General features: G+C 50.4%; 8 protein-coding genes across 8 annotated transcripts; 3 read left to right on the top strand and 5 right to left on the bottom strand.

The window, feature by feature from the left end:
- Positions 1-455: 455 nt before the first annotated feature.
- Positions 456-695, top strand: CDV56_106153 (dolichyl-diphosphooligosaccharide--protein glycosyltransferase subunit 4; the record flags this gene model as incomplete). The annotated part of the gene is made up of 1 exon (XM_026759772.1): positions 456-695. One exon carries the CDS (start codon positions 456-458, stop codon positions 693-695), a length of 240 nt encoding a protein of 79 aa, XP_026611924.1.
- A 322-nt stretch (positions 696-1017) lies between these two features.
- Positions 1018-2971, bottom strand: CDV56_106005 (putative C2H2 finger domain protein; the record flags this gene model as incomplete). Its single annotated transcript, XM_026759624.1, has 2 exons — positions 1018-1313; positions 1411-2971. 2 exons carry the CDS (start codon positions 2969-2971, stop codon positions 1018-1020), a joined length of 1857 nt encoding a protein of 618 aa, XP_026611923.1.
- A 474-nt stretch (positions 2972-3445) lies between these two features.
- RPL26A (60S ribosomal protein uL24) lies at positions 3446-4155 on the top strand (the record flags this gene model as incomplete). The annotated part of the gene is made up of 3 exons (XM_026759546.1): positions 3446-3464; positions 3623-3735; positions 3886-4155. The coding sequence occupies 3 exons, from the start codon at positions 3446-3448 to the stop codon at positions 4153-4155; spliced, it is 402 nt and encodes a 133-aa protein (XP_026611922.1).
- Positions 4156-5589: 1434 nt separating this feature from the next.
- Positions 5590-6410, bottom strand: CDV56_105760 (synaptobrevin family protein; the record flags this gene model as incomplete). Its single annotated transcript, XM_026759379.1, has 2 exons — positions 5590-6313; positions 6373-6410. The coding sequence occupies 2 exons, from the start codon at positions 6408-6410 to the stop codon at positions 5590-5592; spliced, it is 762 nt and encodes a 253-aa protein (XP_026611921.1).
- Positions 6411-6951: 541 nt separating this feature from the next.
- CDV56_105675 (uncharacterized protein) lies at positions 6952-7689 on the bottom strand (the record flags this gene model as incomplete). Its single annotated transcript, XM_026759294.1, has 2 exons — positions 6952-7467; positions 7519-7689. 2 exons carry the CDS (start codon positions 7687-7689, stop codon positions 6952-6954), a joined length of 687 nt encoding a protein of 228 aa, XP_026611920.1.
- A 1006-nt stretch (positions 7690-8695) lies between these two features.
- CDV56_105411 (uncharacterized protein) lies at positions 8696-11122 on the bottom strand (the record flags this gene model as incomplete). Its single annotated transcript, XM_026759030.1, has 1 exon — positions 8696-11122. One exon carries the CDS (start codon positions 11120-11122, stop codon positions 8696-8698), a length of 2427 nt encoding a protein of 808 aa, XP_026611919.1.
- A 703-nt stretch (positions 11123-11825) lies between these two features.
- CDV56_105315 (uncharacterized protein) lies at positions 11826-12298 on the top strand (the record flags this gene model as incomplete). The annotated part of the gene is made up of 2 exons (XM_026758934.1): positions 11826-12028; positions 12103-12298. 2 exons carry the CDS (start codon positions 11826-11828, stop codon positions 12296-12298), a joined length of 399 nt encoding a protein of 132 aa, XP_026611918.1.
- A 303-nt stretch (positions 12299-12601) lies between these two features.
- Positions 12602-15993, bottom strand: CDV56_105032 (ion transporter; the record flags this gene model as incomplete). Its single annotated transcript, XM_026758651.1, has 2 exons — positions 12602-15639; positions 15714-15993. 2 exons carry the CDS (start codon positions 15991-15993, stop codon positions 12602-12604), a joined length of 3318 nt encoding a protein of 1105 aa, XP_026611917.1.
- Between the last annotated feature and the right edge of the window lie 768 nt (positions 15994-16761).

The following is a 16761-nucleotide window of genomic DNA, read 5'->3' as shown; positions in this document are numbered from 1 at the left end:
GTGGGTGGGGGGGGGGGGAGGGGGGGGGGGGGGGGGTGGGGGGGTGGGGGGGGGGGGGGGTGGGGGGTGGCGGGGGGGAAGAGCTTACCTCAGAAGAGCCTACGTACGACATCCAATTAATCTACTTCCGGAGTTCCAGCTGTCAACTTGCGATACCACCATTGTCTGCCACTCATCTCCAGCAGTCAATCTTCGCTTCAACAGATTCCTAAATTCTTTGATTGTCTAGTGCGGGAGTATTGATTGCTGACCAGAGTCAATTGATTCGGTAAGCGTTTGGAAACACCGTGTTCATTACTATCTATCCTCATTGATACTAATTTCCCTAGGACCACCCCCAAACAGCTTCATTTTGCGACCGGTCGCACTGCTACTCAGCTCATCCCCTGGACTGTCCATTCCAACACTAGCGTTCATATCAGATACTCGCGTACAAAGATACTCCCTACTTCAACATGATTTCCGACGACGACCTCTACCGTCTCGCCATCTTCCTTGGTTCGTGCGCTATGATGATGATAGTACTCTACCATTTCCTCGAAGTCAACGCGAAGGACAATGCCGATGATGGAGAAGTCCCAGATGTCAAAAAGTCGGTCGAAGGTTCTACTACTGCCGGTGTAACGCTGGCACCGGCTGCAGCGGCCGCGGCCGCGGGCGGCACATCAGCAATTGGAGGTGGGAAGGACCGGTAGCTATTGTATATTTGGGGATCATGTTTCAGCATGAAGGGGGTTTGATTTGACCGGAGGTGACTCAGAGAGTCGAGCAGAATTGACTGTAGTATACCCATGCAAGCATTACAGTCACAATGAACATCCTCTGAAATTGTTCAAGGGCTTGGATAATGCTATGTCCACTAAACTTGCAAAAAACATCATTCTCAGTGAGAATCAAGAGAGCTTGCTGGATGTGAAAAAGTCCTTGACGCCAATTGCTGGATGCTTGCCAACCATAATACAAACGACAGCTGAATAGATCACGAGATCGAAGGGGTATCATGAAATCTGAAATGTGCTAAGACTCATGCCTCACTGCATAGACATCCTCATCGTTGCTCACCCTCCCAACCCTTGCTGGCGTAGCCAACTGGCATCCACCGGGATCTAATCCATACCCAATCTGTTCCTTCAGCCTCTGTACTGCCTTGAAGATCTCCCGGGCTTTCTCAAATTGTGTGTGGTTGCCATGTACACGATTGAATGCGCGAATCGAACTGTAGCTTGCTGGGAATATGAGCGTGTCTTCGCCCCCTGGCTGAATAGACTCCGGGATGGTTTTAGGCACGGGACTTTCGCCGGCAACACGACCCTCTAGATGGCAGGTAAAGACGAAAATTGTTAACCCTCGAATCCATTGAGCAAGAGAAAAACAAAACACATAAATGCAATCATCTCGATGTTTTCTCACCAGTTCCAGGCACTGATGGTCCATCGCCCAGCTTCCATGCGATAGACTCCACATGTTCTTTCAGTACATGCTTGTATAAGTGCACCGCCGGTAAGTTCTCTCGAAACGTGCAGTTTTTCCATTGACATGTGAGCGTGTAAGGCACGTGAACTTTGAAGATGTGCTTCTTGAGCATTTCAAGATTGTGCAGCTCCGCTTGGCAATTCTCCCAGTCACACGCGTAGACCTGATACGGAATTTGGGAAGTGATGGGAATTGTAACCTCGATCTTAGAGCTCGCGGGTGGTCGCCCAGGAGGTCTCTTCCCGACCATATTGGTTGATGGACGTGGTGACGGCTTTGCCTTTGTACGTATTTGGAATGAGGGTCCGGGCTTTGACTGCGGCTGCGGTGGGGGCTGTACTTGCAATTCTACTTTGGGCGGAGGATGCGACCGAGACTGAGGTTGAGGAGAAGGTTGTACTTGTTTCTGAGAATGGGGTTGAGATGGGGATTTCTGCTGCGGCCGTGTTTGTGATGCCTGTAACGTCTGGGGTAACTGTAGTGGCTGTGGTTGCTGTTGTTGATGCTGTTGCTGATGGTACTGTTGAGTTGCGGCAGCACCAGTGAATGGAGGATCAGTACGGATGATGGGACTCGGTTGGGCCGGACGCGCTATGGCAGAAGTCACAAGCGGGGGCGCGGACACCGGGTGTAGGTCACGTGCTACGGTTGTGTTATTGGCCTGCTTCTCCCGCGGGTCTACCAGATCCCAGCGAAAGGTCTCCAAATCTGAAGCAGTGTCGAGTCCGATGAAGACATCTCGGAGGCGAAATAGATGATGGTTCAAAGGAGCTTCCGTAGGATGGCGCCCAGACGCAATCAAGACATCCCGGGCGATTGTTTTCGGATCGTATTGTAGCTTTTCCGCCGCGTCAGCGACGTTCAGAGGTTCTGCTATATCCGTACGCGTTTTCAAAAAGCCCCTGTCCGTAATGTCTTGCGGGGTAAAGGAATATTTAGAGAGAATTTCTCGAGGCGGCATTGTTGGCTTCGACATGGTCACAGTCGCGGGTGACTCAAGACGACGCCTCTTCGCATCATGGGAATTATTGTCGGAATCAACGATGGCGGTCGTTCGCGCAAAGGGCGGGTAGTTCAGGTATGATGAAGTATTTTGCGGCTGTGTCTGAGCGGAATTCGTAGGCAGGGGTTGTGAGACGGTTGAAGGAGGAGGAGGAGGAGGTCGAGGAGGGACAGGAGGTGGTTGTTGTGCTGTCACAGGTGGGTTTGCTCGGTATTGTTGTCCTCCTTGATAAGAGGTAGAAGGGTAGGTACTTGATGAGGAATATATTGTGGCCTGTGGCCTCACATATGTCTCAAGAGGAGCATAAGGTGTTTGATGATGGTACGGATGGTGAATGTCGCTCATGGGTATTTGAGATGTAGGGGGGAAACCCATGAACGGATCTGGGTGGCCCTGAGGCGGCGATGGGGAGGAGGCATATTGATTTTGCTGAGGGTACCAAAAAGGCCCTGGCTCTCGGTAACTCTGAAGCCATTCGAAGTCATCATTCGCCATCTTGGGCGGACAATGTTACTGCGGAACAATGGAGGTGCCAGTTCAGAGGCTAAGCATGGTGCAAGATCAAGGGCGGAGAGGTCGGAGCGAGGTCAGACATGTCAGTCAGTAAGAAGCATTGTTTAGCGCATGCGTGTGTCTTTCATCTCACTCAGTGGTGATGCGAAATTCAGTAATGCGACACGCTTTGAGGTGAGACTGAGGCCAATTCGCGCGCGGTTTGGAGTTGTCGCGATAGCCGGAGATCTGCGATCAGGAAGGGAACTTTCCCTTTTGGAGAGAGGGGCGACGTCAGCCAATCATCGGAAAGCCGCCAACCCTAGCCTAAGCGGGATGTCATGTGACGCACATTCGGGCTCCCACACATTTTCGGCTAACATCTGAGAATACAGCAAAAAGAGTCCTGTTTCGACGACGACTAACGACGACAACGTTCACCACGCCCGGTCATATCAGAAAAAGAGGCCTATCAAGATGACCGTCATGAACAACGGTATGTTCGACTTATTTTGCCCAATAAAGCTTCATGGCAATATCCTGTTCCTCGAATACGCCTTTGATATCTTACTTCCTCCGAAGACACATTCTCAAACCGCCTACGCTCAGGAATTGTATTGGGAGGATACTGACTGTCGGTTTTTTCAATGATAGGAATCGCCTCTTCCCGCCGGAAGTCGCGCAAGGCGCACTTCAGCGCTCCCTCCAGCGAGCGCCGTGTCATCATGAGCGCTCCTCTGAGCAAGGAACTCCGTGAGAAGTACAACGTACGCCTCCCGTTATGCCACCTCTCCCAAACCGATGATCTCCCGTTTTCAGATTCTACGCTCTTGTTCGGAAGGACTCTCGCAGGAGCACAGCCAGGGATCACTGCAAAGAACTGTGAAGGATGCTCGTTTCTGACAAATAACCTATAGGTTCGCGCCATCCCCATCCGCAAGGACGACGAGGTCACCGTTGTGCGCGGCTCCAACAAGGGACGCGAGGGAAAGATCACCACCGTCTACCGTCTCAAGTGGTGTGTTCACGTCGAGCGTGTCGTTCGTGAGAAGTCCAACGGCCAGAGCGTCCCCATCCCCATCCACCCCTCGAAGGTCGTGATCACCAAGCTCAAGCTGGACAAGGACCGCGAACAGATTCTGGAGCGCATTGGAAAGGGCCGTGAGGCTGCTAAGGCTCGTGCTTAAGGGACTTGTTTTCTGTGTTTCTTGTTGCAATAGGGGCGATGGCGTGGGAGTACATGAGATACTCAAAATGAGAAAATAAACCTGCTATGACCAGGCTTCCGTCTTCCAAGACAGGTGCATGCTATGAATGGAAAGAAAAAAAGAGCAAAATTTCTTCTTCATCTCATGTTTCGGGTTTGGCTCTGAGCGACATCAGTTTGCGTTCCTGATCTTTCCTCTTACCCGACCTGCATCTGCATTTAGGTAACTCCTATCGAGAATACAACCGAAATCGCAGATCCGCTTCGCTCATTCGAATTCGCTCACTCGTTGATCTGATGGGGGAATCGTTCTACTTCCAGGTCTCGATTTCCCCCCCTCCAAAACAAAATCGCCCCCCGCCGCCAACGACCTAACGCAAATCCCAGCTCTGAGGCGCTATACAAGACGCAGCGCACGGAAACAGTCAGCATGCCCATCGCAGCAATCCGTGACATTGAGTTTTGACCACAGATGCGTTCAGCTACAGGAACCCTCGTAGCGACCCCATCCCCCTTACCCCCATTCTCTGAAATAGCGCCAGATTATCTCCTCATCAACCCCGTCCACCAGGGCGGATCTATGGTTGGAGAGGTATACGGCTGGCGCAGAATGAACTGCAGAAGACAACCAAACTGGTACCAACCAGGGGTTATTTCTGCTCGCTTGCAGACTCGCACTGAGCCTTGAGCTAGGAAGCTGCGAGTTTGATAGCGAGGGACATGCCTTCGTAGAAGCTAGATACTGTTCTTAGAGAATGAACCAATCTTGTTATCGAAAGTCAAATTTCTCCAATCTGATTAGATTGCTGCCACCCTCCTGAGTCCTGGTATCGTTGCGACTCAAGCACGTGCGCTTGCAGGAGATATACCAAACCACTATACATTTATCAGCCGAGCAAAGTAATGCGGGATTTCTAACAAACACTGCTTCAATAACTGGTGCTACGCTATTGTAGTAAATCGAAATCTCGATTTAAATGAGATAGGTGACAATTATGCTTTTTGGCAGCATTAACTTGTCCCGCAACAGGGAAGATATATTTCGCTTCCAGTGGGATCAATTACCCGGACGACCAACGAAATCAACGATCATAAAAATATGCCAAGAGAGAAGAGTATATTTCTGAAACAAGCCATTGCGTATATTCATCAAACTAATGCTGCTACCGGATGTGCGTAGGCTAAAAGGGCAAAATAAAGGTGTCGAATCACATAGAGTACATACAAGCAAGGCAAGCGATATCATCAGCCAAGACGGACAAAAAAAGTCACAATCGTAGATGTCATCGTAAGCTGGCAATTCACAGAGCGTTGACATACGTTTTACAGTCGGAAAGGGTATTTGCACAGAAAGAGGACATCACTCCTGTCGTTCAGTGACACGGGAGGTATGACTTGAAGAACGACAAGAGCACTACTCACTGTGCCCAACACACTTCCCCCAAGCCGGCAAGCCGCATCCCATACCAACGAAAAGATAGATGAGGAAGACTACCACAACCGCCAGAAGCACCATCAGCTTGATATTTTTCCACCACATCCGCCGCCGCAGACCGCGACTACGCACTCGGAAGTCGTGCGCGCTGCCCCCGAGCCGATCAGTCTTATCGACCAACAAATCAATCCTCTCACCACGCTCAAGTACCCGCTCAATGTTCTCTGTCATAATGTCACGGACGCTGTCGATCTCCCGTCGGGCTGAAGCAAGCGAGTCCGACGGCGGGGCGGTGTTGTATGTCTGGAGGAGAGAACGAAGCTCCGAGTTGAAGGCGGCACAGCCGTATGCGGGGAGAGAAGAGAAGTCAGTGCTTGAAGGGGGATAGGTCGATAGGAACTTGCGTTTCATCTCAAGGAGAAATGCAAACGGAATGCGACGGCCTTGTTCGGCTGTCGCCACGACGATGTAGCTGAGAGGTGCATAGGAGTTTGGTTCTTGGCGACTGCCATCGTCTGAAGAACCTGTGGGCGAATCTGCGATGTAATGGACGAAGAGACGCTCGTGGGTGTAAGTGAGTTTCTGGGACTTGTCATGCGTGATCTTAGGGAGGATAATGGATGCAAGCGAAGAGGCGGCGGTCGAGGATGTCCCGGGCGACGAATGCTCTGCGAGGATAGTTGTGCGGTGTGCTATACAACAGCTGTCGAAGATTAGTTAGTCTAGAGTGAGAAGGACGTCTGATATACAGGTAGAACATACTAGAGCAGGAAGCTCGAAGGTTGTGATGAGGAGGCCATGATGGTGAGAGACCTTTGCTGGATGAACGATAAATCAAGCCGGCCGCTCCAGCAAACTGAATAAAACCTAGAATTCAATACTCAACAGATAATTCCGAGTTCTTATTCCTTGACTCTGAAGATAAGGAGAGTTTCCATTCATGCAAGACGGCGGTAGAATTCCGTGACGTCGCCGCCAAGTACCCCGGATTCTGTCACGTGATGGACATCAACAACGGCAGCCATCCACCTACGGATGCACCTACGGAAGAGAGAGAGAATTGGTCGTTTACGCAGAACTGGTAGGGATTGATCGAAAAGACCCAATGCACATTCGACTAACTCCAAGCAAAATTGCACCCCAAACGCCTGCTACATACTCAATAAAGAAAGGATCAATCACGAAACCAAAGAGAGTGTCGAGACGTACCTGGACAACGATGATCAAGCTCAGAGCGACCCTCAGTCTCCTCTCAAGTTGATATGAGACTGAGTTGGTTGTCGTAACCCCGGCGTAAGAATATGCGTCGCTGCTAAAAAAAAAAGCGTCAGACAAATGAAATCAATGATCCTGGACTACAATGTCAAGACAACCTTGGACAGCATAATGGTCGCCTTTGATGTCAAACGGATGTGTCGCCCAAGGAAACACCCTTAAAACTCCATCTTCGCCCCAATTGAAGAACTGAACGGATTGACCAACCGCCACAGCTCCACGGAGTTGAGAGTACTGTCCATTTGTGACCCTCGTGTGATAAATCTCAGCGAGCAGCCTTCTGAGTTCGTTAGCAGCTCGCAAGCGGACCGATGTCTTGTCCTGATACACTGCGGTCGAGCAGACGATGGCGAAGAAAGTGCTGAAGCCTTCTTCACCAGGTCCGGTGACAGTCATCGAATGCAGTCCGTACGTCTCTGGTGTCTCAGGACTCGCTGTTCCGGGGATAGCTTCGATGCGAAAGCCGTCTTCCGGGGCACAATGGAGTTTGAGGATCTGGTACCAGATTTCGGTAAGGTCCCAGAGTTTGTTCTCACCGTCTAGGACATCAATGACGGGCTTGACGCTGGGGGCTTGGCGATACTATAACATGTTAGCAAAGAAATGGCTGAGCAGATGATAGAGATTGCTTACAGTTCTCAGGGCGGGATGGACCTCACTCGCTGGGATTCTTGGGTCCCTGTGTGGCAGGTTAGAAGTCGTCCTGGGAGGCGCGCCAGAGTTGCGGGTAAGAACCTGCCTCCTGAGGTCGTTGCTGGGTGGCCTCCTCGCAGGAGTGCGAGTTGCATGGTGTTGTGCAGGCATGGTGCAGTTGTTCGGAAATTATTCGAGCCTTTGGAGAGAAGGTTGGCAGAAGAGCAGGCGAAGCGTATAGAGTTGAGCTGAGAGCAGCAAGTTTGTTGGATGGCAAGGCATAACAGAGGAGGTGAGCCAGCTTTTATACTGCCGACTGTCCATAGCCTTCATATTGGCGATGTTGAGGCTTTCATCAAGATGGCCTGTCTTAACAGGGTATAAAGACTCTTGTCTTGCAATGAGAGATTGTGAAGAATAGAATTTCTAAGGATGATGCCAGAGAAATTCCGACCCCACAGTGATACCAACTGACTCTCTAGAACTGTGTCTTGATCCGCGCATCACTTACCTTTCTCCTTCAAACGCTGCAAATCCTATGAAGAAGCAGGTGGATACAAAGCACTGAGCCGCATTTCGAAGACAATCGTCAAAAACAAAGGACAATGGCGTGGTTTCATTGACTTCGACAATAAATGTCTCTAACATTTCGAGACTTGAAAAGTCGAACAGGCACCCCGGGTGTCCTACGAACATTTACCCACATCCTTTGCACAGATTATACCTCATTATTTCTTAGGCATTTAATAGCTGAGACGTTCTAGGTGCCACTCAGAATGCCAGTGTCAGAAAAAAGATACGAGTAGAGAGGCCATCCGGCACAAAGGAGTTTCAAAGAGCATTGTCACATATGCAACTGACGACAATACCTTTGTTCCTATAGACAAACAAATGAAATTTGTCTAAGCTCGAGGAGAGACCTTTTTCTTGATCCGAGACAGAATTACATCGAGGATCAAGCGGGGCCGTCAGTTGAGATTATAGACACTTGAGACATAATTTGATACCACATGGTGTACTTGCTCAAGGTTTTCTGTCATGTTTGGAGGACGTGCTTTATGCATGTAACTAGGGAGAAGGCTCAATATCATTATTCATCAATCATAATGCATTATTGATGCAACGTTATATCCATCCAAATCGTCGATCCCAAGTCGTTAAAGTAGATTATCAGCATTCAGTGATGTGAAGCAGAGGCATTGTTGGTGTCCACTTGCACCTCCTCAAAGTCACTCAAAAGGTCACTATGACTCGGAGAGCCCACAACGACAGTGTCGGCAGAGTCACTCGCGGAATCAAAGTCGAACTCCTCGTCATCGGCCGAGCTCAGATCGATCGAGGTATCGTCGTCAGCACTCTGCCACCAAGCTGATACATGGTAGCTGGTCCTTCCACTCTCTGTGTCAATATCTGTATCAATTGACATTAGATCACTCTGATGACTGTCCGTGGCCCTGTGAGAGGCACCCTGAACTGTACTCTCAAACTCTGTGGGCGCGATGGTGGAATACGATAACACTGAGGAGGCCGTGCTACCTGTATGGATCGCTGGCCCCGGCGTTGAGAAGCCTCCTGTCTCAAGTATTGGCATGTTATCATCGGTAAAGACGCCTCCGGATCCGTCGTCATTGCCACCAGCCCACAAGGGCAGATATTTGAACTCATTCTCTGTGAGGCATGTCAGAGTATCAGTCAATTCGTAGAGCATGGCTGAAGGCCGAGGCGTGGTCATCTGCTTTGCGTAGTTATTTACGTAACCCTGAGCCTGATCGATGAAGCTAGCGAAGTCAAATTCTATCGTGTCACGCGGTAGAACCAAATCAATCCCCTGGATGTTCGTTAGTTGGGGTGCGCTGTATATAGAGAGCCCGGATCTGGAGGCGTTTGCCGTCGTTTGGGGTCGGCTCGCATCCCAATCGAAGACTCTCAGCTCAAATCTTCTGTAGAAAGAATTGAAGTATTCGACCCTGTCTATCAATATTGTTCGTAATATACCACTGGTCTGCCAGTCCTCTTGCTCTCTGAACTGTGGTATGCTTTTGGCAAGGGAGGCAATGACGGAAGGCTGTCTGGCGGAGCGAATAGCGCACTGGCCACTGAAACTCTCAAGGGCTAGACTTTGCCAGAATGTCCTACTGATTATGCGCTCTGCTGGTGACATCTCTCTGTAAGCGTACGCAAAATTTGGTGATGGATAGCCCTCATCGTCTTGTGAGCTGGGAGATGGTTCTCGGAACCCAATCTCAGTATCACGGCCCAATAGGGTCGATAATAAGGTGCATCTCACGAAGTCTTTCAGACCAGCGAGAAGCCGAGACTTGGCCTCCTGTTCTCGTGAGGATCTTGGTTGAAAATGGTAAACCTTCCGAAACTCAGATAAAGTATGGAGCCATGCCATGCTAGCCCCCATCAAGTGAATGAAACAATTGATGACATGATCCAGGAAGCTCTTACTGGCGTACTCAATACGCTGAAGTTCTGTGTCGTCTAGCGACTCACGCAGGCGTCCATGCCATGTCACCTGAGGCCTCCCCAGGCTGGCCGGTTGGTCCCCGTTAGCCAGCAGAAGCAGGGCCTCCTCTCCCACAAGGATAGAGAAGGTGTCCTGACAGAGGGAGGCGCACTGAATTCCACAAGCTATCCGATAGCTGATCTCCGGGTGGATCTCAATGAACCGGACATTGGTGAGCTCGTAAAACCAGGAAAGAATGGGGTCGCATATCTTCGGTGCCGTGGCAATATCATACAGCTTCGCCAGGGCGAAAAAAGTCCAAAGCTTGCAAGGGGTGTCAAGTTGAGGGTGGAAATCCTCCAGAGCCTGCAAGATCTGCTCAATGCCTGCACGGTGACGAGAAGCAGAGTAGTCCAGCGGTAGTCCAAGCTTCTTGCGCGAATTCTTGTGTTCTGCTTCAAAAACCGAAACCTCGGGCCATTTGGCAGTCTTGTTTCTCACCTCACCTTCCTGGTGCCTCTCAGCCTGTTCACCTGTCTCAGGATTCTGCGCAACTGAACCATTCGACTCCTGGGATGGCAGCCCGCCTAAGCCTTTGTGAGTATTTGTATCCAACACCTCAACCTCGTCCTGCCCCCCGACACACGACATAGGGAGGCTCCATCGTTTCTGACAGCGTGACCACGTCCTGATACCAAGAGGGCAAGAAAGCTCCGTGACGGTGATGACCGCATCTTCTCCCTCCGTGGGAGGAGTCAGATCGATAGCATACTTGAGCCGGTTCGTAAGCCCGCCAGTGAGTCCACGGCGCTTGACAATCCGAGCCTGCGTCCTCGGATTGAAGAGCTTCTTGAAGAACGAGGAATTAGTTTCTAAGAGCTTCTGGCTGTGTATGCGGTGCGGGATAGATTCCCTTGAAGCAGGTAACGCGGAGTTAGTCGACGATTGTGGTGGTGCATCGATGAACACGAGTGTGTCTGCGTTGTCTAGAAGGAGCAGCGGTGGGCAGGGCTCAGGAGCGTTTCTGATCTCGGTCCTTGGGGGCGTTGGTCGAATGGGGATGTAGGTGGCTCCAGGAGAAAATCGTGGCAATTTTAATTCCTCAAGAGTAGAGGAGCCCCCCTCAGCTCGTTCAGTGGTAGAGGATTCCATACTCATACGGCCGAGGTGTAATCCTCCGGTGCTAGTGTTAGGCAGCCCCCGTTTGTAAATCGTCGCGGTATAGGTGCGAGGAGAACAGAACGAAGATGATGAAACCTCTGAATCATGGATTAAGAACAATACTTCAAAGCATGATTAGATGTCAACAACTCCAAGAGAGATCATCAGAAGATCTCAGACGGAAGAAGAAGAAAAAGATATTATTAAGATCACCTGTCAAGTCAGCCTCATTCCTGTCATCTGCAGTCAGGCTCACTACGGGTGACCACCGCTGCAGCCTGAGGGGGCAACACATGTGCTTCCCTGTACTCCGTAGGCTTCCATTCGCTCTTTATCGCGCACAGTTGGGCTATGACGAGAAGAAAGATATGATTAATTGACAGTACAAAGCCGCAACAATCAAGCTTAAAATCTATACTGCGCTATTTGACCATATTTGAATGGCGTTGGTGGATAAAGCAAAGGTCTTGCTTGCCACATCGCTTTCCCATATCAAAGAGGCTTGTTGTTAACCATTGAGATTCCGCCTATCTACACTTTCTCTCCTACCTACACGGAAACACCCCAAACCAGGATACACGGGGAGTAAGCTACAAATATACAAATCAGTGATCGGCCCATGGTACATATCCGAGTGTCCCTAGTTCGTGGTTCAGCTTCAACGTGACGTCAAATCATCGAAAGATATAGTATCATGGGCAGGTCATTAGCCACAGAGGACTACGAGAGAGTTCTCCTGATCAAGGACCACAGCTCTCAGACCATTTATAAAACTGAAAACCTCACGACTCGACCTGCCCAAATACCACGATCAAACACACCGTCCACCTCGGCACGAAACGAACAAGAAATGGCAGCAGATGGACCCCTGACACATGGCCACAAAGGAGCCGTCAAGTACGTCATCTCATAAAAGATCCTACTGCATACCAGACGGCTGGCTGACTTTCATTCTCTTCTTGCTTTGGCAGGTCCCGAAATTTCGCCTTGATGAGCATGTTCGGCGTGTTCGCCGGGGCTTGGCTGGTTTTCCGTGTTCTTGCGCCCAAGCGTGGGTCCTATGTGGTTTCGGACGAGGAGCGGGCGACTATGCGTGGTGGTCTCGGTGATAAGTTCCCTGAGGGGAACAGGACGGCGACGGTGCCTAAGAGTGTAGAAAGGACCTAGGGTTGATCGCGGATACTTGCTTCAAAGAAGCTCATGAGTGACTTCCAGGAACATGGTACTGATAGTTTGGGTGGATCAGGGCCTAGATGAAAGACCTGTAAAGTCAAAATAACAGAGCATTACATGGTTTTGATTCAGTATAGAGGGTATCAATCGCAGACTGGATGAAAATGATGAGACAGCCACACAGTGATAGACACAACAAACCAAAAAGGAGATTCACGTCATTACTGCTCGCTTACCGAGCTCGTCTTAGAAAGGAAATCATGGCGCGTAGTATCATCATGTCATACAGTCTGGTGGTCATAACTCCGGGGTTGGTCCATCGGACTGCATCCCTTCGCTGCTATTCTTGCTTTTGTGGGACGCTTGGAGTTTTTTCTTCGAATCCCTGCTCTCCATACGTTTCTTCTTGTCTCGCTGGGCGCTTCTCATTTCGTCAGGTCGGCTCTGGCTTCGACTTGACTCTCCCCGCCGGAGATCTTTGACTTCTTTCAACATCTCGCGGAATCCCTCTTCGATATTGTTCATGCGAGCCAGGACAAGCTTGCTGAGCATGTCTTGATTGCTACTAGAGCTTTCAGGTCGGGCGATACCACCCGTGGCATATGCCATTTGCGTCGTGAAGCTTGCAGGCAAAGCACCCAAGAATCCGTTTGCAATTGCCCTATTGTCGCCCAAGTCGGAGCCCAGCCCATACAGATGGGATGCCTGACGGCGGCCCCGGTACTGCGACTCGGTTGGTAAGAAGCCGCCCAAGTCAGGTACAGACATGGGATTTGACCTGGGCAAAGCCACATTTTGAGAGTTCCCAACATCCAAACTATGTCTTCTCTGCGCCCATTGGTCTACAGACGTTGCGGTGGCCGCATCATCCCCCGGAGAAGGCGTCTCCGCTCTGGGTCTGATGGGAACAGAAGAAACTTCGGTCCCTTCATCGTTGCTGACCGAGGGGACAGGGTTGTAAAGCATCGTCGCAGCCGAGTAATTCCGCGCGTGGAACTTGGGACGCCGAGAGGGACTGTTTTTGCGTGATTTGACTCTCGCTGTGGAGGGCCGGGAGCTGTAGAACATCGGTGTTGCTTTACCTGGACTCACACCGCCCTGTCTCTCGGAGCTTGAAAAATTCGAACGCCGTACTTCTGTATCATCGCTGGTTAGTTCATCGTCGCCTTCAATGTCTGTGTGCCGAGAAAGCTGTCGTATCCTGGTAGGAGACATGTTGACTCTCTCACGACGCGGCGTGGCAGGCGAGGACACAATATGACCGACACGCCGTTCAGGATCTGAGGTGGCAGAACGATTGGAATCGCTGAAATCGCGGAGACTTCGAGTGGTTCTTTCTCGAAAGGGAAATCGAGACCTTCTGGGTGGCCTCTCCAATCGATCCACTTCATCCGAGTCCTGCTCATCGGGAGGATGTACAGGCCCAGACCCCATAGATTGCATCCAATTGCTGACAATATTCTTGCTCTTTCTCTGTTGCATCAGCCTCGGCGGACGCCGATTTGTCTCCTCAAATGGATTCCGGAAAACTTCCTCAAGAGCACGGTCTTTCTGATATGTTGCCACTGATGGCTCTCGTACAAGCCGAGGAGCCTGAGGATTAAATGATTTGAAGCGACTGTGACGGGGACGACTGCGAGACAAGGCGTCGGGATGAATCGAAGGATCAATGAGATCAATGGGCTCGCTTACTCTGGGACTGAGGATTGCCTTCTCGTAAAGGCAGATGGTGAAGAGAATCGGAAAATGTGTGATTTTGATGATAGTACGATTGAGGCGGATGAATTGTTTGAAAGGCATGAAATAACGGAGCGGGGTGACCAACCAGGCAATGATGTTAGTCGGTGCCACGTAGGAGAAAAGCGCGTCCGACTTGACCATCGAAATAGTATTGACAGCGAATAGAAATTGATGCTCTTGATTAGCATTCTGCACAATCGCCATGAAAGAATTGGTGAGAACGGTAATGAGGATCGTCACCACGACGAAGTGACAGATGAATAGGAAGACGGTCAGAATGATCTTGCCCAAGATGTTGTAATCATCCCAGAGCGTCCACGCAGCGGGAGTGAATCCCATCAACATCTGGAAGAGGGCATATGCAACAGATCCAGGAGTATGCTCCTCGATATTGCCAAACGATAGAGTGAATGCGACAAAAAACCCACTACATGTAATGGCGATCAGAAGAAATACTGCCACCAGGTCCGAAGCCATTATGCGGAACGCAATAAGCAATTGCGAAAAATATCGGTAGTGATCCAGGACCGAAAAGAGTCGGGGAAAGAGCAGGACCGCATTGGCGGCTAGGATGTCATATGCTCTGTCGGCAATTGCACGGTTGTATGGGTGAGGCATCAGAGCACCGTAGAGCCGCATGCAATAATAGCAAAAGAGCAGGAATAGAATCCCAAGGTCAAACAGGTTCCAGAAGCTCATGAGATACAGACTGAAGCCCTGTTCGTTGAAACCAACGATTTCGTCAAGCATGAACCCTGCGCTCCAAAACCAGAAGATGAGCTCCAGAGTCGAGATATCCACTCGCCGTTGCTCCAGAACCGCGAGAAACAAGCCCAGAAGAACAGCGAATGATAGTGTGGACAGAAATTGCCGGTATCGAGGCACTCGAAGCCGGGAGAGCTTGAAGAGAGAGGCGTCTCTTGGGTCGTAAAGCGTCACTGACCGACGTGGCCCGGAGACGAGCTGCGCTGAACTGTGGTGAGCAGCACCGTATGCTGAGCCTCCGTCACGCTGTGCTGCCGTTGGGGAACGATGAAGATTATCGGCAGCTGAATGGAAGACTATTGTACCGGCCCAAATTGCTTCTAGTTGCTGTACCACTACAGGGTGAGCTAAGAACCGTTTCGCCTGAGCGCGAATGGCAACCTCGAGGCAGGAGATACGGGCAGCCCCTGCCAGTCGCTTGTTGCCAGTGCCAGGATACTTGCCCGATGTTTCTTGCAAGCCTCGAGCCATCGGTGACGTCTGGCCTTGCAGGGGATAAAACTCGTAAGAAAGCGCATCAATCAACTCCCTGGTCGAGTACTCTCGCAAAAGCTTGATCGCAAGAAGCTCGCTCACCATGGCTCTCGTCTGGGATGCACCACTGTTTCCAGGGTTCAAGTGAATCTCCTTATTGAACTGCAAGCAGTTCGCCATCAGAGCGTATAATGTTCCACGTGAGAAGTGTAACGCTCTAATCTTCTGCTGGATCGGCTTCACCAGAAACTGCGAGATTTGGGGCGAGCGCAATTGGTCCCATGTCAGCGTGGTTTCGCAGCGCGACTCGATCAACGGCCGAATCGCATGAGTGATATCGTAAACTGGAAGAGCATCTATTTACAAGAAAACCACGTTCAGTTCTCGTGTCATATAAAACCTGAGAAATTGAAGGAAGGGATAACCATACCCAGATGCGAAGCAGAGAATATGGGAAGAAGAGGAGTCGACTCGATAGGACGATCTTCTTCCTCCTGATCCGCATCCTCACCAAGATCATCTGCATGTTCATAGTCCTCATCGTCAAGCAGTGCGCCATGAGTCTCATTGTATCTCATCTCAGGACTTGTATGTTGAACCTCATCCTGGCGAAAAGGCCAAGGACCCTCTCGAGTCGTGTAAGGGGATGAAAATGGGGAAGGTTCCGCGTAAACTCGTCGTTTCCTCGGGCGCAGAAGAGAGGCGAACATTATTTCTAAACCAGATCCCGATATTTCAGGAGTTGACCAATTGAGCGATAGCAATTCTTCAAGGCATCCCGGTTTGGCGAACGCAGCATAGCGTGAGCGACGCGTTTTCCTGTCCAGCTATGGAGAGGGGAGTCGTGGAGGGAAAGACGAAACAAAGGCCGTAAATAATAAACATTAGGACATAACGCAAGGGTCCGCGTGATCAAATAAAGAGAGCTTGTTTGAGGGCTCAAAAGCCTCAAATAAAGCAACAAAAGGCTGCAAAGCAAAAAAAAAAGACAAAACAGGAATATCGAGGCTCGAGAGAGTTGGCTGGAGTATTAATTTACGCAGTGCACATGCGCCTGCTGGGGTGGTGGGGGGAAGATCTCCATGCATGCAGAGATAGTACCTTATGATTATTATTATTATCCTGTCCTTGCTGCAGATCCAGAGCCTATGTCTGGGACTCTGGGTCGATGGTTAGACAGTCATAGGCTCATACTTAGCCATCCTCTCTCCCTAGTCTAGACTAGTAGTCCCTACAGTATGGACTCATGGAGGCTCCTAAGTCCTAAGTCCTAACTCCTAAGAGGACTAGTACTTGGTTTGCTGGGCACTGCAGTAGGCTGAGTCTGGGCTGGCCCGGAAGTTGGAAGTTGAAACTATGGTTGGGGCCGTTGGGCTTACGTGGGGGCATTTATCTGCTATATAGTCTAGATACGGTGATATGAAGTATCCAGATACTACAGACTACTAGTAGTAGATAGGTAGTGCTCCTATGCCCCA

Source organism: Aspergillus thermomutatus, assembly GCF_002237265.1.
Source record: "Aspergillus thermomutatus strain HMR AF 39 chromosome Unknown NODE_198, whole genome shotgun sequence".
NCBI lineage: Eukaryota > Fungi > Ascomycota > Eurotiomycetes > Eurotiales > Aspergillaceae > Aspergillus > Aspergillus thermomutatus.
The sequence above is the reverse complement of the archived record's forward strand: the minus strand, read 5'-3'. Positions and strand labels throughout refer to the sequence as shown.